At 38.8% G+C, this 24,473-nt stretch overlaps 1 protein-coding gene across 1 annotated transcript in view; it reads left to right on the forward strand.

Moving 5' to 3' along the window:
• The window catches only part of PCGF6 (polycomb group ring finger 6), a gene marked incomplete at its 5' end in the record, with an annotated part of 23,645 nt that extends 6,258 nt beyond the window's left edge, over positions 1-17,387 (forward strand). Inside the window, 4 exons of the mRNA XM_009875235.1 lie at positions 1,463-1,490; positions 4,048-4,146; positions 10,439-10,525; positions 17,331-17,387. Of these exons, the coding sequence (XP_009873537.1) occupies positions 1,463-1,490; positions 4,048-4,146; positions 10,439-10,525; positions 17,331-17,387 (271 nt within the window). The remainder of the gene's footprint in view (positions 1-1,462; positions 1,491-4,047; positions 4,147-10,438; positions 10,526-17,330) is intronic.
• Positions 17,388-24,473: the final 7,086 nt, after the last annotated feature.

Below are 24,473 nucleotides of genomic sequence, written 5' to 3' on the forward strand. Positions count from 1 at the left end.
GATCCTCTCCAGCCACTCCTCCCCATCCCTGTAGCGCTGCCGGGGGTTGTTGTGGCTGAAGTGCAGGACCTGGCATTTGGCCTTATACTCAAGTGATTGCCCTTGGCCCAGTGATCCAGCCTATCTAGATGCTTCTGTGGAGCCTCCCTGCCCTCAAGCAGATCAACACTTCCACCCAGCTTGGTGGCATCTTTTATCCTCTGTATGTATAATGGTTACTATGTTTTCTTCTTCAGTGTGAAAGTCAAAGAGTTCATCTTGGTGATAAGAGATAAAGTATTTTGGATAAAGAAAACTCAAAATAGATTGATCAACCAGTAGAAATTGTTACTTTGAAAGTGTGAATGCCTACCTTGTGTCTTTTGAGAATACTATCTAGTAGCCTGTGGCTGCAGCTGCATCAAAGAAAATGGTAGCAGCAGTGCAAAAGCTTTTACATTTTTGTTTCTTAGTACCTTTAAATTTCATTTCAGTGGCAGAGAGTCATGCATGGTAGTTTTACTCTATCTGATAGCTGGTGCATATTTAGAGGTAGAGATACTCAATTCCAGTAGCCTGAAGCGCTATGCTGATGTGTGGCCTGCACAAAGGTTGCAGTACATTTGTTTGCTGTATCAAATGGTCGGTAGAGGTGTAGATGATTCCTAATGACGCTTGGGTTTTGCCTTCTCCAGTGCGGTGATATACTGTGGTTTTTGCTATGTACATACTTGCTAGTGCAGTGCAAGAATAGTGAAATGGCGTGAATTTGGTTTAATTAATTGAGAAATTTATACATTGCACTACAAGACGGAGATGTGGAGTATAGACGATTAGCAGATCACATGCTCAGACTGTTCAAATCAATGGACCTCTGTTAAAGCCAGCTGAGAATTCGGTCATTGACCACTTCTGTGTGTATTTCACCTTCTAGGGAAACACCTGCTGCTTTCCTGAGTTCGTAGACAGCATTAGCATTAATCTTGTCATATAAATAGACTGCAAGGCAAACAACTGGCCCAGAGAGCCTCTTGGGTGGTTGAGCATGTTCAGGCAGCAGCATCTTAAGTACTGTCTTTTGAAGATCCAAATATCAAGGATGATGAAGTATGGATGTTTAAGCAGCATTAATATTACAATCTGCTCTTATGAAAATTAAAATTATGTTGTGTTTAAAAATGGCTTTAGGCTATGTTGTTCGTGGCTTTTTTCCATTTCATATAGACAAACCTTAGTTATAAATAGTGAATTCACAAGAAAAACGGAGTACCAAATAAGGCGTAAGAGAAAAAGATTATAAATTCAGTCTAGTGTTATTTCATGTATCAAGAGTTGAATGAAAAGAAGAGATGGATTAATAAAATAGTCTTGATATGCCAGGCTACTGAATCAATATGTCACTATTATAATAAAGACCTTGAGGATGCTAATAGCTGTTAACCTTAGCAATGTTGACTGTGTTTATTCTTCTTTCATTTTTCAGTGCTAACGAAGGCACAGGGAATTTTAAGGTACAGATGTGATTTGAATTTTTTTCTTATGATTTACTTCAGAAATATGTAAATTTGAATGTATTTAATTTAGTTTGTTTTTCTTACACTGAGTGCAGCTTCAACTTCCATCAGCGTAGTAATAATCAACCTTGCATTACACTGTATTTTCAAACCCATTATTGTATAGCATCACAGAATAGGAAGAAAATGCTTCTGAGGCTATGTAATTAAAGTTTTATTGGAAGAATGGGAATGATACCAATGAAATTTTACTTAGGTGATGCTAGCTTGTTATTCTTGCATGTCTTTCCAAAAGGTGCACTACTGTGGCTTTTATTGGAATCCTAAACAAGGGTATAGACATTGCCTAAAATACTGGTTTTTGAAGAAGTTTTTCTAATTGTATTGGAAAGCTTGCATAGATTATTCAGAAGAAGCTTGAGGTGTAACAGTAGAATAATAAATTATGTTCTTAAACGTAAAACAAAGAAACCCAAACACAAAGTGTCTAGATGGCACAGTGCACTTCCTTAGCCAGCAGGAAGCTTATCCTTTTCTCCATCTCTTCACTACCAGTGTTTCTTGTATGAATGGCACCTGTTCAGCTAAATAAGAAATAACATTCCCAATCCTTGCTAAAGAATATATCTCTTCTTCCAATATAAATCTTCTTAACTGAGCTGCTTTGGTACAAATTCATAGAGGAACTGCACGTTGTTGGTAGTATGCTCAGAGTCTAAATGCTCCAAGTGTGTTATTCCACTATTTCTGCTAAATTTAAGTGTTGTAATATTAAAATTTATGTCAGATGCTTATTTCCTCTGAAACATGCCATTCCAGTGTGAGTAGCCTCGCCTTTTTTAAAAGATACTTGGTTTGAACATGATAAGGAGTGTTTGTGATTCAGGAAAGGGATTTTTGTGTGGTTTTGGTTGTTTGGTTTGGGGGCTTTTGTTGGTTTTGGGGGTTTTTTTACGCCCTCTGAAGCCATAAATATTCCTGCTCACTTTAACTCTAGTATTCTGGGGATGTTGAAGGTGGAAGGCTACCCACCATTACTCAGTGAATAGTTCTGTGCTGCAAAGAATCTTACTGTCCATAGACTAAAGTGCCTCTGAGCTTATGTGCATATTTAGAGGTTTATATCATCTGGGTGAGTTTTAAAAAATACCACATCTTTCAACTGGTATTTTTCTACAGCATTTTCAGATTCCTTGCTGTAGGTTAACCCCCTGCTTCACTCTTTTCTTCCTTTCTATCCTTGTTTTCTTCATTGTACTTTATATTTTTATGCTTTTTCTTTTATTACACATCATGACCAAGAGGTTTACTCATCAACCTTATAAATCCTCTTTCATATCCATTTTTCAGAAAGCATACCCCAATCCACTCTTAGTATTGCTCTGTCCTCATTTACTTGTTTGTCTTATTTTTCTGAACTAGATGTTGAACATCATATATGAAGGATTTTCAACCTTTTGTTTTTTAAGTGGGTGTGGAGGGAAGAGAACAGGTTACAAAGTCTGTGGCCATAAACTGTGATTTATACAAGCAGCAAGAATAAATTCAGCATCATCAAGCTTGTAGCAGCATAGTTCCCTAGATCAGGTCTAGCTGTCACTTCTATCTCTTGTACATGAATATATCGAACTATTGTTCCAAACCCACGGTTATTGTGAATACATATTTAAATTCATGATTAAATTCAAGAGTAATCCATGACCCTATGACCCTGCTTTCAGATGAAAGAATGTGATGAACCTAGATAGTAAATCACAGCTGTTCAGAAGTCAACATAAACATCCAATTAATTGACACAAAAGGTAATCCATTTATCACAGTGAATGCAGTCATCTGCTCTGCCCTTGTGCCTCTTCACTTAGCTGCATATATCACCAGTCAGCTGCTAAAAGTTTTATCTGTAGAAGAGAAACTCATTAATTTTTTTGAGGCTGTCATAACAAATGTCTTGTTGTTGCAGTCTTTGCTGTGAAACTATTTAGAAATGATACAAAAAGATTTCAGACCAGTTCTGCACAGTAGTATATTTTAATTGATTCTGAAATTTCATGGACTGTTGATTCCAGCCCAAGCTATAATGCTTCTAGAATGCTAAAGGACTTAAGCTCCTTGCATTGAAAGAAATGTCATGGTTTGTCTGGACCATGCTTGGTATATAAGCCTAATCTGGGGGGAAAAAAAGGGAACTTTAGGAAATAGTTCATGTGCTTCTGAGGAGTAAGTGCTTGTGCAGAGAGAAGTTCTTAAAATGCTCTGTAATACTAATTGCTGTGTGGAACTAATAGCGAATATCATTCTTCGGTACTTTAGTGGTGAAGTAGAACTGTAGTCAGTAGCTGGTTATTTTTAAGTGCTGTTTTAAACAGCGTGAAGTTAGAACCTGAGTCTTAATACGCATTTAGTCCTTTCTCTATGAAATGATCTGGAAGTAGATCAGAGAAGTGTTCAGATATGTAAGCTGCCTCCCTCTGTTATTGGGCTTTCGCTTGGGGTTTATGAGGGATGATAGTGGAAAATGTACATTGTCTCAAAATCATACATCTATTCTTTGCAGCCTTTGGAGAAGAAGTTTGTGCGTGTTTCGGGGGAAGCAACAATAGGACACGTGGAAAAATTCCTCAGAAGAAAAATGGATCTGGACCCAGCTTGTCAGGTATGCCACGTGTAGTGGCTTGCTTTTTTCAGTTCCCTGTGATCAATGTAATGCCTGCATTTCAAACAGAACATTTCCACTGTTCATTAGAGTCTAGAAGTGATGTTTGGGGTTTTTTATGCAGTAAGGATTAAAAAATACAACATTTGAAATGTTGGGATCCACAAGGAATAACTCTCCCAACTCATTTGCAACGTGTTTAAATTTTCCTTATAATACTTTATCATTTCATAGAATATCTAAAGTGCCAGGTAAGATTTCAGTTGATGAAATTCAAAATCAAAAGTTATTGCTGTTTCAAAGATAAAACTGAATGTGCAGACAGGAAAGTGTGGGAGGATATAAAGGCAAGAGCTGAGTAATGATAAACTTTAGCAGAGTGTTGAGGAAGCGAACAAGGGCTGAGAAAGAGTGAAACTGTGGATGGATGTGTTAAAATGAAAAGTATGAATGCAAATGTAGGCACACACCTCCAAATGAGAATTCAAAGGAAGAGAAGGTAGTACCAAAGAATTTAACTTCATATTTCTCAACCATTTTGATAGGAATTGCATGTCAAAACCAGTTTTCAGTTCTTCAGTATATTTCAGCAACGATTCAGTTGAGAAGGTGCAAGAGTTCCGTAATGTGTGAACAATTCTTAAACCTGTCAATTATTGGTAAATCAAGCTGATACTGGTGTGAATGGGCAAATGGTGGAAGTTAAGTTCTGGCTTTGGAGTTAAGGCTGTGTTTTTTACAGCAGTAACTATCTGAGACAATACAGTGTGACTGTGTGCCTGAGTAATGAGTATTTATTTATGCTGCTCACCTTTCCAGTGGTGACAAAGGAAATCAAATATAAATTATTCATCATTCTCACAAAGTACTGTGTTTTTCATTTGCTGGTTTCCTCTGGGTGAGAATCTCTAGCTTTCAGGTAGTGGTGACCTGATATTCTGAACAAATATAAGTATCCCCGAAGAGGCTAGAGAAATTTCTTGTATTGAGTTGTTGTTTTGAGGGCAAGGAATTATTTTGTTTGTTTTTTCTTTGGTACATCAGAATCTGAATTTTTAGGAACACTGAGCAGCCATAATAGAAACTACAGTTACCTGTCTGTCAAAGTCAAGCTAGGCCTATGTGTTGGATGTCTTTCAGGTTTTGGAATCTTGAGATCATCTAATAGAGATAGCTGGAGAATTTTCTCCTTATTATTTACTTTATGCTTGGACTTCACTGGACAGGATATGATACACTGTTAGTGGGTAAATGTTACCATGTCTCAAAAGCCGATGGTTTCATAGATTTCCTTTCTCAAGTTGTTGCTTGATGCAGACCCAGTCACTTATATCTGCTGGTACCCAGCTTGCTATACTGGAGTAAGGCACAATCACTGGGTAGTTCTAATCTCCTTGTCTCTTCTCTGCAAGCCCTCCCTGTCTGGAGGAGATGTTAAAACTACTTTCTTCTACAGGCAGATCCTCTGGCTGTTTTTTTGCTCCCTTCGTAACTGATTTGCTCCCATTTAGGTTTTTTTAGATCAAGTATCTCTCTGGCTACTGGAAACCTGTAGTTGATATTCATGCTACAAATCATGACTGATTTCTTGAAGATATTCAAGTTTATTTTTAAAAGATCAAAATTAGGGAAATGAAACAAAGAAATATATTTTCTGTCCTGACTGATCATTTCTTTGTCATGTGAGGACTTAAGATTAAAAGAGCCTATGTACTGAGCTGTCACCTTCTCATTCTAGTATGCAGAACTGAATCTGGTAGTTGTAAATGTGCAGAAAGTGAAAGAGATGTCAGATATGCCTTTGAAGATTAATAAGCCTAATGAATCCTGTCTTACTTCAGCTGCCAAGGATGACCAATAAAACAGAAACTGTAGAGCAATATTGGGAAGAACCTGAAAATAAGTTCGCACAGCCAGAAGAATTTAGGGAAATAGGTTGTGAAACATATGTGCAACGAATTTAAATGTGGAGCATGCCTGGCTGCCTTTTTAGTTTGTCATAGAAATTTGAAAGAGAGTTGGGGACTGCAGTGGTTTATTTCCTGTAGGCTTCCTCAAAGTATGCTAAAGAAGAAATAGATACTAACTTAGGACAACAAGCTTTTATTTATAATACTATTTCTTTAGTCTCTAACTCTCTCCATTTCTTTGTTGCCCGAAATAATCAATTTTTATAAAAGTTGTCATGAGTTTGCTGTGCTCAGCTTGTCGCTAGAGTCCAAGAAGTAGACTCCCTTGGGAAGCTAGGAATTTTCTTTCAGAAACAGATTTCAGGTGCTATTGAGCAAAAATGCACTGCATTTGCAGTATTTTTTTCCCTTTATTTATCTACAGAAAAGTTCCTGCCACAGTGTTTAATTGTGCCTTACCTGGGACTTGAAAAGACTTGGTTTAAGGAGGGTACAAAGTTTTTATCCCTTTCTCTTCTCTGTATAACTGGTTTTGGTTTCATTGTTGAAACTTCTAGTAAGGATATTAGGTGTAGTTACTTGTGAATGCAGTCAGTTACTACTGAATATCAGTGTAGTTTGGCAGTATGTAAAAGTATCACTTGAGAGTGTTTTACTTGTTACATGTTAGAGCTGATTAGTGACCAAGTGAGAGAAAGTATGTTACCCATTGTCCTGAACTACTTGGCTGTACTTGGACCTCTTTGACTTCATTTGTTTATGTGGAATATTGGCTAATATTTGTCCTTCTTCACTGACCTGCACAAGAGGATTGGACTGAGGTTAATCAAAATGTAAAATAAATCATCTGGCTTGTGTGCGACAGTATACATAAAAGTCTAAAAAGCAGTTTTGAATCCACTGCCTTTGTTCTTTTTTACTCGTCTGAGGCCTTAAATTGTTTTCAGACTTATGTATTTGAGTTTGCAGATGGATTATGATTCAAATTTCCTAGTTTAACTGAAAGGTTAATGCATCATTTATTTTCATCTAGGCTTGAGCTGATGAACTGTAGCTTACTCTTTCCGGTGCTTTATTTTGATCTCTGTGCCCTGGGCAAGGATTTATTTTCTCTATGTGTTTTTGTTTCTAAATGCAAGACCTCTTTTGAATATTCTCACTGGAATTTATGGGTGATGAAAATTTTTGGGCAACTGGAATTGTTTGTTAAGTTGGTAACATTTAATTTGAGCTAAATACAGGCTATGGTGTTTGGAATTTGTTAAGTACTCGGCTTCAACATCTGATGAACATCTGTATCATATGTGTTCAGCTGAAGAGTGGGGAGAAAATGAGAGATTTTCTTTAAAATGTTATTTCCTTTGAGGTCATCCTGCAGCAGCATCGTCCCTTCTTGCCATTCATTTTGTAAAGGCAAGAGAGACTGCTGAAAGCCTTGTGACTCGCTTGGTCTGCATGCATTAATGTAGCTTATGGAATAGAAATGTTCCATTATCAGATGTATGTTCCTTAATATGGGGGGGGGGGGGGAACACTAGAAGGAAGTCTCTGGTCTTACAATGTAGTTGTTGATGCAATTTCTTTGCACCAGTCTTAGACCCTGGAATAGAAGTAGCTTAAGGAAATGGAGGGCTTTGCTACTTTTTTTAATAACTCAGCCAAATAATCATGTCAGTCTCTAAAACTGTGTGTTTTCCTTGTCCTTCCCTGGATAGTATGGGTTGGCATAGAAGCTTAGAAGGAAGTCTCTGGTCTTACAATGTAGTTGTTGATGCAATTTCTTTGCACCAGTCTTAGACCCTGGAATAGAAGTAGCTTAAGGAAATGGAGGGCTTTGCTACTTTTTTTAATAACTCAGCCAAATAATCATGTCAGTCTCTAAAACTGTGTGTTTTCCTTGTCCTTCCCTGGATAGTATGGGTTGGCATAGAAGCTATTAATTGAGGTCTTCTACTTTCTGGGCCACATTCTCCCTCACATGAATTTTATGTGGGCTGTCCCTTACATGAAAGTGTTTCATTTTTATCTCCGTCTTGCTTGGTGAATATTGATGTGTAATTGTCTGTTATCATGGCTTTTAGAGAAGTAGCTCAGGTAGCGAACATGCCACCTAAAGAAAGTAAATGTCATAATGGAAAGGCTACTTTAAAAAGAATTTTAACAGAAGTGACCAAGTATTCAGCAGCTACACTTTTACATTTCCTTCCAGCAAAAGGTCAAACTAGGTTTACGGCTGTTTCACTGGCTGTCAGTACTAGCTGGCTTCCATTTGACCAGTCAGTGGAAATTGTTATAAATTCATGACACTCGCATTGCTTGTGCCTCCTTTTGTAATGGAATATATTAATTCCTGTATGGCACAGGGATTCCTCTGAGGCACATTTCGCAACTGATTTTCACACTGCACTGGGATTTTTTTTTTCATTGTGTTTTATATCCTTATAGAATGAATCCTAGCATAACAATTAGCAGGCAGAAATTCAGACTTTGTTGCTGGAATGAGGACATTAGACTTTTGATATTCAGATGATTCTAACAGAGTGAATGTGAAAAACTCAATTTATTAGAAGATACTGGATCTTTAGTGACTACCATTTGAAACTGCAGCAGCAGGATGAACAGTGAGATATTTTCAAACAGACATTCTGATTCTCTTTTGGAAGGTTGTCAGGAGTTGTCACTGTTTGCATCCTATACTGGGCAAGTAGATTAAATTTTCTCTTTCTGTAGAATGTATAAAATGTATATGTATATATGTTTCAGTGGGAGCAGGATTGAGTTTTCAGAGCCTTATGGTATGAAAAATATAGAAGTGAGCTTATGAAGCAGAAGTAGTTAACTTGTATATCACTGGAAAACAAAGCAGACGTGTCTGTCTTCCAGCAGGGAATAACTGTAGAGACTACAATCCATGATAAGCTGTAACCACCTTTCAAAAAGAAATATATTTCTGTCAGTTTCTATGTTAAATACATCAAATGTTTGTGAAATTCGTACCTAGGGGGGTGCGTGTGTATCAATATCTAATCATATTTAATGTTATGTCCACATTAGTTTTTACTTGCTGGTTTCCTCCCCAAGCAGAAGTAATACAAAACAGTTTTTAAGATTCAGCGTAACGCAAACAGAATATTCTGCATTCTTCTCACGTACTATACAGGTAGTGAAGTAAATTAGCCTTTTCTGAGCCTCTAGGGAGTAGAATTCATGTGTTTCTGATTCTTAGAACAACATGGTCTCCCAGCATAAGGCATAAACCTTCCTAAATCTTTTCATGAAGAACAAGAGATAGTGGGTCAGCATGCAGAAGAGCATAAATTCAGGGGAATTGAGCGACTGTAGCACAGGATGCGTCCTATGGCTGAAAGCGACCATAGGAGAGAATCCACAATGATACTGCAGTATGCTCCCAACTACTGCAGTGGCAGAGCTTAGTCATTTTCCTTGCAGGACAGCTCACTGTCAATGTTCTTTATTTTTGAAGCTTTATCATTGTAATTCACAGATGAGAGCCCTCTCATTTCCATATCTAGAAATTGCTCATAAGGAAAATGTGACCAAACTGCTGCTGAGAGAGAAACAGTACTGTGTTTAACTGCTCTCCCTTGGAAACGTAAAGAGTAGATTTGGTTTATGCACAGTAACTTCACAGTAACTTCATAAAGAAGCTTATTTTTCATAATAGTCAAGGCAAGGAATTTGGAGTACCTCATTGTAAATTTTTGTATTGTTTTTCCCCAGAGTTACTGGTTTTGTAGGCAATTACTTAATAAAAATTCCTCCTCCAGAATTGCAGTTGTTGACATAGTTGAGCTGCAGTAGAGGACGTTACTTAGAATTGCTGAGTATGCACTTCACTTGCATCACAGAATTATTGCATTTTGAATAACTGTGTGATGTAAGTAACACTTTTTCGAAGCAGTTGTTTGAAGCAGCCTTATTAGTGTGTTTTCTCACTCAAGATAGGAATGAGGGTAGCACTGGTTCATCTTCTGTCAGTGGGACAAACAACTTGCCCTCTTTTGCAACTGATTTATGACCTTGGATTTTTTTTGTATCATTTTATTACATGATCCAAATTCCAATTTAATTTGTCACAGCTGTTACCGCACAGCTTTTTTTTTTTTTTTATTGGATGTGCCAAACTGGGAGTGAAACAATAACCTGCCTTTTCTGTTCCAGAAGTGAGCCCCATGTCAGGGGGGTGGGAAGCATTAGGCACTGCAGTAGTCCTGTGCATGCTAAATATATTTGAACAACAAAGATAAAGATGGCTTTAGTGTTCTGGAATTGAACTCTTCTAATCAAATTCAAAGGGTTTAGATACTGTTTTGCTTGTCCAAAGGTGGGTTGGACTTGACCATGTTTGTGTTCTTTCACAGGTGGACATAATATGTGGTGATCACCTGCTAGAACACTACCAGACACTGAGAGAAATTCGTCAAGCTATAGGAGAGAGTGCAGTGCAGGTATGTGTGGCAGCTGGGGCTTTGGGGCTTTGTTCAAGGTTTTCTGTTTCAAAATAGAAGACTTTTTTTTTTTTTTTTTTTTAAAGCTATCAGATAGCACTAACTTGTCTGAAGAAGTCACTTAGAAAATCTCTCCAGCTTACACAAAATGATTTTTGCATTGTAAATAGAGTTGAGAAGTATACCACATGCTAACAGTGTTCTTGATGGTTTGGTGATGTTCTGGATATGAGATTTCCGGCGTATTTTTTTTTCTATTCCAAAACAAGTTGCTGTCTTATCAGTGATAAATTATATCAACCTTTCTTTCAATTAACATTCCTTGTTTTCCTTCTTGGTGATTGTATCTCTGCAAGAAATCAAAGGACGGAAGCATCCTAGACAAGGCTAGCCTCGTGGCGGGGTCAGGCAAATGAATTTGCTCATAAAAGTACAAACCGAAGAAAGAAGTCAATGCTTGCATATTATACCAGTCCTGGTCACAGCATGAGTGCATAGCCAACTATTTCTTGTTGGTGACTTGCTGCTGGGTCTGCAAATAAGAAAGCATTTTTTTTTATTTCTTTAGGAGTCTTTTCAAGCATCTTTATAAAGGAAAAGGGTCATGCAATATTAGAAACACAGCAAAAGCAACGAAATAGTCTGCCCAGTGTGTAATAAGATAGAGATGTAAAACTGTGGTGCATGGTGAACTGTATATGAATCTAAACTTGGACATCTGAGAAGTTATTGTTTAATACAATGGGAAGAAATAGGATTTAGTTTGGTATTTTATTTGGAAAGCAATCTAATCAGATGGCAGAAGGGCAAAAATAGTAGCAAATTCTTGACTTTTTTTGTGCACGCACATGTACAGTCTTTTACATTTAAATCTCCTGCTGAGCCCTCTTATGCTACAAGAGGGCTTCTGTGTCAGGAGCAAGAAATGGAAAGCTGATTTTGAGGTATCTTGGACGTTGCATCAGCTGTACCTGATCTGAGTAACTGGAAGGATCCTGCAGTCATGGCACATGCTAAAAATCTTTGAGACTTGTGGTGTGTATCTCTGTTTCTGCAGTCAAATGGAATAAATCCCATGCTTGATGTCTTAGCTGTTCATATAATAATGTGAAGAAAAAATGAAAATGTAACCTAACCCACTTTGGATCGCAGCAGAAAGAAACTGGGAGGAAGTCAGCACTGGTAGCAGACTTCGTTCTAACATAAAGAGTTCATTGTAGATAAATACAGCAATCAGCACAGAGTGATAGAAGTGCCCCCTACTAAAAGCTTCAGTAAATAGCAGGGTGATGATTTATTTCTCAGACAAAGGATATAGTCAAATGTACATGCTTTTAGGCTTCATCTTAGCATGAAAGCTTTTCACGTATGAGAAAAGCACTTGAAGGAAAACTGCAGCAGTTTAATTTCTTGTCAGAAATGGATCTGCCTGATTGACATTTAGTGGCTAAGTACCAGCAGCTCCGCAAAGAGAACAGTTGTCTCAGGATATGTTCTCCAGTGATGTTTCAAGTCTCATTATTACAAAATCAGTATGCTAGTGATGAATTCTTGCAAGCCTGCTCTTTTGGGCAAACAAACAGATCTTTGCTTTTTGTGAAGTCTTGTGCTGTCACGGTCGCTTCTGCCAGAAAATTTGAAAGATCAGGTTCATCCCAAACTTTTGCACAAAACATCTTAGGATGCCAAATTGTTACAGCATGAATATTGCAAATAAACCACAGTTGCTTCTTTTTTGATATTGAAATAATTGTGACAATTTTGTGTTTTGTAGTCTCACATTGTAGTAGTTTTCAGAAATCAAAAGGATGCATTTTAAAGATTAAAAAACCTTGGAAAATGTTTTTTAATGAACAAAAAAAAAATTATAGTCCGAGTCTGAAAATATTAAGGATTGTTTCTTTTTCACAATGACCTGAAATTCAATGAAGGTCATGATTGTCCTGGCCCAGTGCGACTACAACTACAGAGAAAATTTGGTGGATTTTTATATTAAGCTCCAAGGGCATCATGTGCCATCCTAAACTTCCAGCCTTTCCAAACTAATTGGAGCTTGGAATGCCCATAACAGCTCTCAGTACGGTGCTGAAACACTCACCGAAACTGCTGTTGTCATTTACCAGTTTCTGAGGTTCATTGTAGGTGCTTCATGCTAAGAAAACAGGTTCAGTAGCTACTTAAGCAATACAAAGTCACTTAAAGGAATAAACGTTGGGTGTTTTGTTTTGTTTTTTATTTAGCTGGTACAGTCACTGTTAGAAGAGAAAAATAACTGCTCTTCTGAATTGTGTTTTTCATTTGCAAGTTCATTCATATCAGCAGTTACTTTTTGCTGACAGAAGTGATGTTAAAAATGCAGATAAGTTTCTCCTTGCCAAAGGAGAATGCATCTTAACATGCATTCTTTGACAGCATTTACACTGGAAGTTTCTTCCAATGCAATACATCATAACGTATGTTGCCTGATTTATTTTGCTCTACCATAATCGCTGACTTTTTAGGCACTTTTACTCCTCCTGAATCGTTCCTAAGTGCTCGAGATTGTTTTGTGAAGATTTTGGCTGTTGGGCTTTCTTTTCCTGCTGCGTGTGGCGATGTCTTAGATATGTGGTGATGTGTTAGAGCCTCAGTAAGTTAAAGTGTCTTTTTTTTATTATTAGAATAAATATGTGATTAATTTTAGTGGTGGAATGTAAACAATTAGCATGTTTGTTTCTGAGTAGTGGATAAAAGGCTAAAAAAAAAAATCAGGAATAAATCTCATTTAATCTTGTAGATCTCAAGATATTTTTACATTTCTGAAATTGAGTGCTTGGTTGAATCTTTATAATTAGCTGGAAGTAGGATTTCTAGCTCTGTTTAGGGCAAAAACATACAAAATTTGCTGTACAGAATTTATATAAAAGAAGCAACTTTGCTTAATTTTTAAAACAGTGAAAAACTTGTGGAATTTACTACTGCAAGGAGAGATCTAAGACAGTGAGAGAAATTTTTTAAAGACTTGATTTTGTTACCAAGCATTAAGATCTGCCTGCAATTAAGAGCTTGATCAAGTAGCTGAGGAAAGGAGCTTGTTAATAATTATGTGGGAATATAATTTCTTCCTTGTATTACCTTCCTGCCCTCTGCTGCACAAATGCAACATGATCCAAGCTGGAAGTTATTTTCACTTGTCTGAAACTGGCCTTCTCAGAGCTCTGCGTCACTGATGAATATAATGAGCTCACACATGGGAAAAGCTAAAAAGAGCAGCTTACTTTGTGTCCTTGGCCCTTGGCACACGGGTCTTGCAGCCCTTAGAATGATCTCTTTGTAACTGTCACCTTTTTATAAGCCAATACTGTTGTATTTTTTTTGGTCTCTCAGCTAGGCAGTGAGAGCTGTGATCTGATTTAATTACTGTGACCCTCTAGCACACATCTGCTGTGGAAGCGTTTTACTCTTCGCTGTGAGGGTATTGAATTTGGAAAGTGGAGTGCTTTGTTGCTGCTGCTCGTATAACAACAAAAGATGTACATACTGTGAAGTTTCAGTCTGCCAGTTGCACTCTAAGGTTTGTAGCTGCCTGTAACAGGTGGGATCCTTCCCACTTTTTAGGTCAGTTTCACAAATGTGGCAACACTGTAGAGTTTTGCTTTTCTTGTGGGCATGTCTGAGCTAGTCTGATCTGAGACTTGTAATAAGCAGTGAGAACTCATTCTCTGTTTGGATTTCCTTTTAAGAACAATATCTAGAGAAAGCAACTGAACATATACAGAAATGTGTGTAATACTTAAAAAGTGAATAGTAACAGAGAAAGCAGTGCCAGTGCTGGGTTAAGTCTCAGCTTCTCTTTGTACAGAAGAAATTGCAGTGTGTTTGGCCTTCGGTTTAACAGGAATGTTTCCTGAACGGACATATAATTTCTTTAAATTTCCTACTACCGTAGTACCATTTGAAAACTCATTCATCAAAGAGTACGTTGTAGCTTTTTCTTCTTGTATAAATATTTCTTTCCTTTAAGTGACTCTGCTGTGGAGGAAAAAGTGGATTTGGCTACAGTTCTCCAAAAAACAAGCTTGAATGTGTCTTATTTTCTCTATTGAAGTAGCTAACAGGCACAAGGAGTAAGTATACCTTTGTGACGGTATAAGAACTTGTTATGTGCCAAGAGATTCCTAAGTAACTTCATAGTACCTGTTCCCACCTAACAAGAAGGGAAGACAATTGGGATCCTACCTTCCTGCTGCAATGCGGTTTTCCCACTTTATGCTGGGCACTGAGTGAGTTAAAACTCCTGTCTCCTTCTGTATCCTTTTAGGAGTTACCAGGGGATTTCTGGTTATTAACAGGGTGAGAAGATGAAGGAAAGTTAGTGAGCTGGCACTAATAACACAGGAATAAAACGAGCTTTTTTTTCTCATTCCTGTCCATTGAAGTTAAGGTTCATTGGCATCTTCCCTACACTAGGCTTTCATCTGTCATTGTAAGCATCCTTTAAACAGAAGCAAAGCTGCTGTGAGACTTGAGGAGCTCGTTTGTTGTTGTGCTGAAGCTGTTTGTGTCACTTGTAGCTGTACAGTTAGAGAATGTGTGTATTTGCTGTAGCCTGAACGTAGTCTCTTCTATAGATGTTTTAACGTGCTGTCCTGCTTTTCCGACATGATCCCTTCTCACTTGTTTTGATGGTTCTTGTGAAAGAATACTTCAATCCACTTTCTCAGTGCCTGCATTCTAATCCTTTTTTTCAGGTCTTTGGTCTTGATCTTATGGCTGACATCACCATATCCAGTGATGCAAAGCATTTGGATTTGATTCCTCTTAGATTTCACTTGTGGGTCCCAGAAGTTTGTAGATTCAAAAGTGACAGACCAAGTTCACAGAAGAGAAGTCATCATAAGACACTTGATACAAAGCTACTTTGACTTGGGGCTGAGGAACTTCGTGAGAAAGGCTTTTGAAATTGGGATGTTATGGAAGGAGGTAGCATACGTGCCCTCGTCAGGTATTTTTATCTAGACTTTCACCATGAGACTAGGTAGTCCTTCAGTCTGGCCTGGTATGGCCATTCTTAGGACCTTACATTTTTAATTTTTTTTTTTATTGGCTCCTTTTCCATTGCCCTCTTTTACTGACCTAGAATATTAATCTCCTCTTTACTTAAATAACAAAATTTGTAGCCAAGCAGAGTTTCAGGTCTTACTAAAGAAGCATATTGGTTAAACTGATCAGGGTATTACTGTTGCAGGTCTGTTGTACTTTGTAATGAATCTGTTTTCTTTCACCGTCACATTAGAGTACTCCAGTAGCTCTTCTACTTTGTTTTCCCTGTGAAAATAGTGATTTATTTTTTCCCCTAGAACAGTAGCTTTGTTTCCAGTGACACTGTTTAGCTACCAAAGTTAAACTAATGGTAGAAGAGAAAGTAAACTAATGATAGCAGCAATTAGGATGGTTTTCTTCTGAAAGAACTTTGTGGCACCAGGGACAAAACAAGGCTATTTTTCTTATAAGAGGTCATCTTCCAGGTAGAAAGGTCATCTTCCAGATAGAACACAGAGGTGTTGATAGGCACTGTCTGAAAAAAAATCCCTAGGGAAGAAAAGGAGCATGTTATAGAGGCTTAGAAAAGCACATTCTGTTCTCCTGAGGTTTTTTTGAGATCAATTTCTTAATCTTAAATTTCCTCCAGCACAAAACGACTCAGATTTATTTTTGTTTAATGTGTAGTTGAGGCTTCACCAAGCAGTCAAAAGCATTTTTATGTATATAAAAAATTATTATTTAAAAATACATATATTCTTCCAAACAGTGTTTAGAATAATATAGTACTTTCTACTGTTACTGTCTTATAATACAGAACCTGTAAAGTGGCTACAGTCATGTTACTATTTTTTTTATCAACCTTTTTATTAAACAATTTTTTATTTATTTTTTTTAATGTTCTGGTATATCCCCTCACACAGAACTATGTAACTTCCCTGGAATATACATTTCCTGTACGCTAATAGATAAAAACATCAAAAGCTAAATGTGGTAGAAGTTCTAACATGTCAGTTGTGATCTATGTAGTTCTCTCTTCAAAAGAAAACTTTTGTTAAAGCCTGTCCATATAAACAGGCCTGATGCAACAAGACAGTTTCCCAGTGGATCAGTGGTGGAAGCAGACTAAGTGCTAGACCTTTCACAAGCTGTGCGAGCATTAAGTGACATGAGTAAGACTAACATGTCAGGAAGTGTTCTGTTTCACAGGTGAAAGTTGGTTTTTTTTGTTATGTGGAGCAGCCTCAGAAGAGGAGAACTATGACTTAATAAACTAATAGAAATTATAGATTTTTAATATTTTTTAATCCCTTGTTTAATAAGTGTCCCTTGCTTAATAAGTGTTTAGCAGCAGTCTGAGCTCTTCCAGTACAGCTTTTGGCAATGGCAACACCTTCTGGAAGTGCTTGATTCCTTCTTTTTTTTTTTTTTTTATTGCCCCACAGTATCACATGTAAAGCGGTATGAGTTTATAATGAGTGCCTATTGTATGAAGATGAGATCATTTCATTGTAACTTTAAAATAAAATCAAAGTACCAGATTTTACTTTTTTTTCTTTTTTTAACATACTCCTCCATCTCAAGGAGGAGAGGGGGATGTAGTTACTTGCCTTGATATTTCAAAACTTGCTTTCACCATATCTAAAAGGGCATGGTGTGAAATGATAAGTGAGATCGTAGCAGAGGTTCTGCCATACAGTGACCGTCATAGCAGGCGGTGACGGAAATGCCTCATGGAGAAGATGAGGTGGTATGGTGATAATTTATTTCTTTTTCTCTCTAGGATGGTTTACTGGTACTGCACTATGGCCTGGTAGTATCTCGACTAACTGTAACTTAAAGATTGCTAGAATACCAGAAGGCAACAGAAGCCCAAGTCATCAAGCTCCTTCACTGCTGTTTTTCACCAAAGAAGGCCATCGTATTTCCTGTGACAGGAAACAAGTAAAAGGAACCACCACCAACTGCTGTATGCTTGGCATTTAACGTCTAACTTGACCACAGTAAAAAATTACAGCTTCTGTAAGTACGGCTATAGATGTTGCCATGCTTTGTGTTCCAAATTACTGTCTTCAAATTTCACTCAGCTCAGGGAATTTAAATCTTCAAAGTAGCTGCATTTTTTTTTACTTTCTAAAACCACAAGGTTTCACAGGGTGAACAGCCTCTTTTTTTCCTCTAAGCTATGAGATTTCACTTGTTTTCCTAAATGTCTGGCTAGAACAGTGCTCTCAGGGATGATCTTCAATGGGCAGTGTAATTTATTCTGGGGAGGATCATCTGTGGTCATCTGTCTTCAGATGTGATTTGGGGTAGGAAGGGAATTTTAGAAATGCAGACCAAAATAGGTAGAAAATGACACATCCTAGGCGTTTCTTTGAGAAGTAGCATTAAATTTAGTTGTTTTTCTTGAAGAAAGACAATTTTGTTTGCACTGGAAATACATTTGCTGGTAGTTTGGCTTATACCAAATTTTGGATCATGCCTCTCTAGTCTTAATGGAGATGAACTGGCTGTAAGCTAGTTAAACTATGCATGAAAAAGAAAAAAGAAAAAAAAAAAAGTAGCACCTCTTTCTACCTGCTTGCTGTGTGTAAAATAATCACGGTCAGCGTGATTGTGTTGTCATGTCCAATCTGTCAAGTGACTCGACTGACAGAAGCAGAAATCCTTCCACTTTCGCACGTATCTTTCTAACAGCTGTGAAGAAGGTGGCTTTTTCCACTCTTTCTAATGTGTGTTTAGTGCGTTGTAGTGGAGACCAAGGTTGAGTAATACTTGCTGTTACTACCAGATTCACAGTGGATGTTAGGTTTAATTTTAATATCTTAAAATACTAGGCTTTGTGACAACTAAGACTTCAAATTTGTTCCACGTAAGGTTTCAGCGGTTTGCCCCACTGTGTAAGGACCAGAGCTTTGTGTCTTACAGTCTTGCTGCATTCTTGGTCATCAGTGTGGGGACTCATGAAAGCCACCACTGCGCACCAGGGTTCTCCCCTTCCCTATAGTCAGTGTAGGGAGAGGGGGAGATTGCTTTGCTTTGTAAGGCCTTTCAGAGCACCTAAGTTAGCTCAAAGGCACTTGCTCACGGTCAGTCTAAGACGACTGGTATCCTTTGTCTAAAGAAAGCTTTCATGAATCCTTCTTCAGGTCTTTAAAATAAACATTTGCTTTTGTCTGCGGAGATGACACCTAGGAAAAAGACAAAAGTCTCGTTTGAAGTAACTCTTGTGATACTTTCAAAAAAATGTAACAAAAACATTTCTAGCTATGAATTCCTATTTTGCCTTTCAAGTTTGTATAAAAGTAGTGTTTAAAATGCAGCAGAAAATGCAATTATTTTGTAAACACTTTGTGAGTTGTGTTGATAAGAGATTATATATTGTAACAGTAAAATAAACTTTATTTTAGCCAACTTAAAATTGAGCTCTCTTATTTCTGTGCTGTTCTCCCTATGTCAACCTCAAAATTAGAGCAGCTGATACTGAAACTGCTGGATGTGCTCGGAGGTTATTAGAATGACACGTTTCAATTAGGAGATTGAATGGTGAAGGAGTATCCAGAATCTGCAGTGGAGCTAACTGTGGTATTGCTAGCTGGAGTAACATGGAATTTCAGGGGATCTCTTTTTAGTGAGGATTTTAGTGAGGAATAGCTCAGTAAAGATGTAAAGATGTTTTTCAACACAGATATTTCAACACAATACAGGAGAAATAATCCTATGTAGTTCCAGGACCCCTTTTTTGATACGTCTAGCTCTATGCTTAAAAAAAAATTAGCAGTATAGTCACATTCTACATTGGAAATTCTCCTCTAATCCAGGCTGGAACTTCCCTTCTACAGAAGGGTTTATTTACAAGTTTAAAAGCTATCAAGAAGTTGATAGTTAATTCAAATTAATGTAATTCTAGGGTACTACTTACATAACTTCAAGATGACTGTGCTACCACTGCCTCTGATGTCAGTGTCGGTTTCTGTTGGTTGGGTTGGATTTTTTTGGTTTTTGGTTGGGTTTGTTTGTTTGTTTTAAAAAGGGATGTCTGGATATCTTTAAAGAGAGGTTTTCTGTAGAGTAAATCACATGACAGCTAAAATGCAGAGGGCCAAGACTTCCTACTTCATTCTTTCAGTGGCTTAATGAGGAGAATTGAAGATCTGTTGCCCATGATATTTTGGTGCGAAAGCTTAGTGACCTCTTCCCATTTGTCCACTTCTCTCTTTAATTCTTCCTCACCTGCCTTCAGAAAGCGTTTTCCTGGCTGAACATCCTGCCCTACTACACATTAAAGCATACCCTCAAGGCACTGATGATGTATCTGCTCTCCAGCAACTGCAGGGTCCCCTGGGGCACAGGAGCGTGCAGCTGGGGTGACCTTTGCCGTTGCCAAGGCTGACTAGTGGGCTGCATGGTTTCCTGCATAATCAGTCTGCTTGCTTTCAAATGTGCCAATCTTCTTGCAGCTCTCCTGCTGCTGTTTTATTTCTGTTGGTCTCCTTTTAACCTTGGCTTTCCTCCAGTCGCTTCTGGTCCTGATGATAGAAGAGCTGCTGTAAAAACAGGCCGTCTATGGGGATGGCATCTCTGCCCTCACAGGACATGAGCCAGCTTTGTGTTCTGGAAGTGAGGGAGAGCTGTGGTTGGACTCATTCATTATTTTACAGATGCTACTATTTCTTCATTTGAAATAATTCTGGTTTTATTTTCTCATTCCCTACTTAGAAGTGTCGTGGCTAACACAGATCCTAGTTAAATACTGCGTATACTGCAGCATAATTCTGAGTTGCTCTACAGATCTGCCAGTTCCCAGCAAGAGGAGATAATCAGCCTTAGTGTCAGGAGTTCTTATAAATGCAGAACCAAGCTGCAATCAAGTCATGAGCAGTGAATAATGTTGGTTATGTTCTGCCTGTTTTCTTTGTGTTCAGCACAGATTTAGTGTAATAAGAAGAAGAGGTTCAGGAGACTGGTGAAATGTACAGCTGAGCCCTCTAAATGTCAGGGCACTGCAATGTCACTGTATAACTGTCATTGATGTTCTGAACACCGATATTGTACCCAGCCTTGACCTGCATTGCCACCAGACCGTGGCACACATGAGCCAGGAGAACCCGTAAGATTTATTTCCATAGGTGTGAAACAGCCAAGGAGTTCTACCGAAAAATCATTCAAGCTTGTCTAATACTAGTCTGCAGTGAATTTCTTTTCAGGGAATCATCAGGCACTTAAGTGCAATAATTTATGTTAATGTGTGTTAGCAGTCACTGACAAATTAAAATCACATCCCTGGCATTTCTCTTCGCTGTCCTTCAGTGTGGAATATCATTACTGTGAAATTTGTGCTCTGTACAAATGGGGTGGGGGATTCACTCCAGCAGCTGAGAGTACCTATGAACAGAGACATAGCAGGTTTTTATATATTCCATTTCTGTTTTAAAGGGAGATGGTCACATTGTCCATATGAATCTTCTAATATGCTGCATTTTCAGTAGAGTGCACCAGGTGTCAGCCCGAATGTTGAGGTGCTTAAAATATACTTGTTCTGCTGTGAGATGAAGAGAGTGTTGCAACTGGTGCATTCTCATCACTTTTGCTTTTTATTTGCTTTTTCTACCTCCTTTTTTTTTCTGTAACCCTAACTTGTTCAGTGCAAAGAAAAGAAGCAAGTTGATCATAAGCTGGAATTTACTCATGCCATCTTTAAGAGAGACCCTTGCTGAATGAGCCAGTGGGTATTTACATTTGCTGAGGTTTCATAAGGTTGCCATAGGTATGGGTATAATCACTGAACAGGTGAGATTTTATGATTTTGAGAGATAAATGGTAATCCCATCTGAGGTGAAATACAATATTGGTAGACTGCTTTGAACTACAAGATCCTTGCTGGAGCTGTATTGCTAGTTTCACTGGGTTTGGATCTGGTATAACAACAATATATTTGTGTCAAACCAGCAGTGATTTGCAAAAGAAATATTTTCCCACAGGGGAAAAGAGAGCTTGCATTTTCTACTTTTGCAGCAAAACAGTCTGTTTGGAAATGAAATCTTAAAATCTGTTTTCTTCGAAGGGAAACGTTAACTGTAAAAAGTGGGTGGTGGGAACTTGGCAAAGATTGATAAAAATAGTGACTTCCTGGGAGAGCTGCTTTGGAGCTCGTATCACGTGGTGCTGGGAGGCAACTAGTTGGTCCAAGGTACCACAGCATGCTCGGGGCACACTGCTCGCACCATGCTTTTCTGTAGCTTGTGGTGACTGAAGTGGTTATGTTAAATAATAGACCTGTGTGTCTTTTCTTCTACGTACCTGGGACTGAAAAACAAGAACTCTTCAGGTGAGAGACCCAATACCCTTCACAAGAATGTGCAGTCTTCTTTTTCTCCCTTGCAGAACATGGGAAAACACTTCAGTTATTGCTGGCAATAAAATAGATTGTTTGTGTGCCACGACATGCAGAACAGGACCGGTAGTGGTCTTTCTCTGTGAGCGAGTGAACTGAGCGTTGGGGGTGCCTGTGTTGTCTTTTCAGCTCTGTCCTTGACTTACTGTGTGATCTCGAGCTGAGTTCTTCACTTCTCAGCTCTGTCCAACTAGAGGAATAATTTCTATAAAGTGCTCTGTGTGTAAACTATGCTGCTGCTGGGTATGTGAGGGCAGGCAATTAACAGGTTACTGCTGAAGTCCCCCTCATGAATGCAGATATAACAGAACTGGTAAGTACCTGTCACAAAAGCAATCAAGAGTGGGTTTTTTGAAAACTACTTCTGTTTGGTTAAAATTTTACCAACTTATAAACATCTGGGTTGTACTTTTTATGTTGCAGGTTCCAGCTGCAACTGGATTGATTTAGTTATCCATGGAGAAATTCAATCAAAAGGATTCAGCTAGTTTTAAGAAAACAAGTAGTTGCTGAATGGGTTTTTTTTAAAAAAAAAAAGCTTATTTCATTGAGATGTTTTGGTTTTATTTTTTCTTTTTGCTCTTACAGCTTTGTCTTGGTTGCAAATGATCTCACAATGAAGCTTACCTTGGTGTTGAGGTATTCATAAACTCTGCCCTCTGAATGGGTTTTCTGGTGTCTGTCTAGTAAAGGAAACTCAGCTTTTTCATGAGTGTGTTTCTTCTCTGCACCTGCTTGCATGAAACTTGGGAGTTTTGTATCTTTGAGACCTTCAGTTCTCTCAGATGTGTCTGAAGTTAAGCTGATAAGCGTAAAAAATGACTGGAGAAGGGTTTAGGGGTTAGAGGGGACATGCAGTCACAGTATGATCCTATCATCTGCACTTCCTTAAGAATCTAGCCTGAATGTTTTGGCTTGCTGAAATATTTTGGCTTTCTGCAAGCATTGCCAGACATTCTTACTCATACAGCTCAGAGCCCTCTTTGCTACACTAGGAAATGGCTAATGAGGTGCCTTGTGTCTGGGGCTTGGGGTTTTTTTGCATTTCAATTGGAAATTTGCTTAAATGATGTTCTAAGCCTCAGTGCAAACTGCATTTTTCAGTCTGACCTCAGCTTTTCCAAGTGATGTCTCCAAACAGCTTATTCTTGCAGACCACACTCAGGTCTGTGCATGTTTGCCATCTCGAAGAATGACTCCATGTGTGTCAGAGCATTTACAAGGCTGCTGTGGGCACAGGGGAGCCAGGAGCTCATGTCTCCGGTGCTCTCTGCGGTGCAGGCAGCCAGTCTCACCATTCAAAGCAAAGGAGCTGAGCTGACCCTGCCTGCAATAGGAACGGACTTTTTGGAACTGATGCTCATGGCCCCCTAAAAGCTTTGCTCCCATCTACAGGCAGCAAGGAGATGTGTGCCTGAGGCTCTGGAATCACACTCTGAAATTTTCTGGCTATTTCCCTTCCATGGAAGCAGGTATGCCTGTTTAGCATGAACACTGCTGCTCCTTCGTGTTACAGCAGACGTGGCCAAGCTTCAACAGAGCGGTGGGTTCTGGGCAGCGCTGTCTTTGTGGTACATTCTGCTTTAACAAGGGTTTGCCGCAGAGGTGCAGGTTCCTCTTTAGTTTAGCTGAGTTTTGGATAAAGACATCCCCCAGTCTCCATAACTGTAGACCCCATGTAGACTTGCATAAATGAGCTGGCATTGCTTGTCCTATTTTGATATAAACTTCGCTTTGAACTGTTGGACCCCACCTATGTGGACATTTGGTCATTCAGATGCATCTGATCAGCTGCTGGTGTTCGGGCTCTGCACAGGTCATTCACTGAGGGAAGAAGCTCTTCTTGAGGAGGTCTCTGTGCCAAGAGCTGGTAAGGGTAGAGCCAAGTGGATCCAGCCTAAAGTGCTGGAAGAGACTGCTCTGAATTGCCTATTGATTCCCTCTTGCTGAATGACAGCGTTTTTCCCCAGTCTGGGAAAGGAGGTGTTTGCACTCCTGCCAGAGGAAAATGTTAGGGACTTTTTTATTTGGCTGCTTTTTCTTTGGCTTACTCTTTAATGAATTCCAACATTTAGGGAAGCATCACTCGCAAAACTTTTCTTACGTGCAGTGACTCCTGTTTTCAAGGAGCTGTACATCTCAGCACAGACATTTGTTGCAGGAACATCCAGCAGAGATGAAGGACCTTGGGTTCCAGGATTGCGATGGGAACAAGGCTCTTCCATCACTGGAGCAGTAAGAGTGTGACCTAGGCCCAGCCTGGCCAACATCCCAGGCTGCACAAACTGTCCCATCTCACCTACATGGCAATGAAACAAGCAGCGCTGGGCAGGCCCAAAGCACAGATGTATGGTGCACAGGTCAGGATCTCCATCCAGGAGTAAAAACAACCAGCCAGGCCTGTGGTGGGAATTTGCACCCCTGCACGGAGGCTGGAGTTCTCCCCGGCGTAAAGGTGACGGTAACGCAGCAGCAGCATGGAGAAACAGCTGCTCTCTGCTTCTTCCTGAACTGATGGTGCAGTCTGTG

The sequence above is a fragment of the Apaloderma vittatum genome, unplaced genomic scaffold (genome assembly GCF_000703405.1).
Source record: "Apaloderma vittatum isolate BGI_N311 unplaced genomic scaffold, ASM70340v1 scaffold22338, whole genome shotgun sequence".
Lineage (NCBI taxonomy): Eukaryota > Metazoa > Chordata > Aves > Trogoniformes > Trogonidae > Apaloderma > Apaloderma vittatum.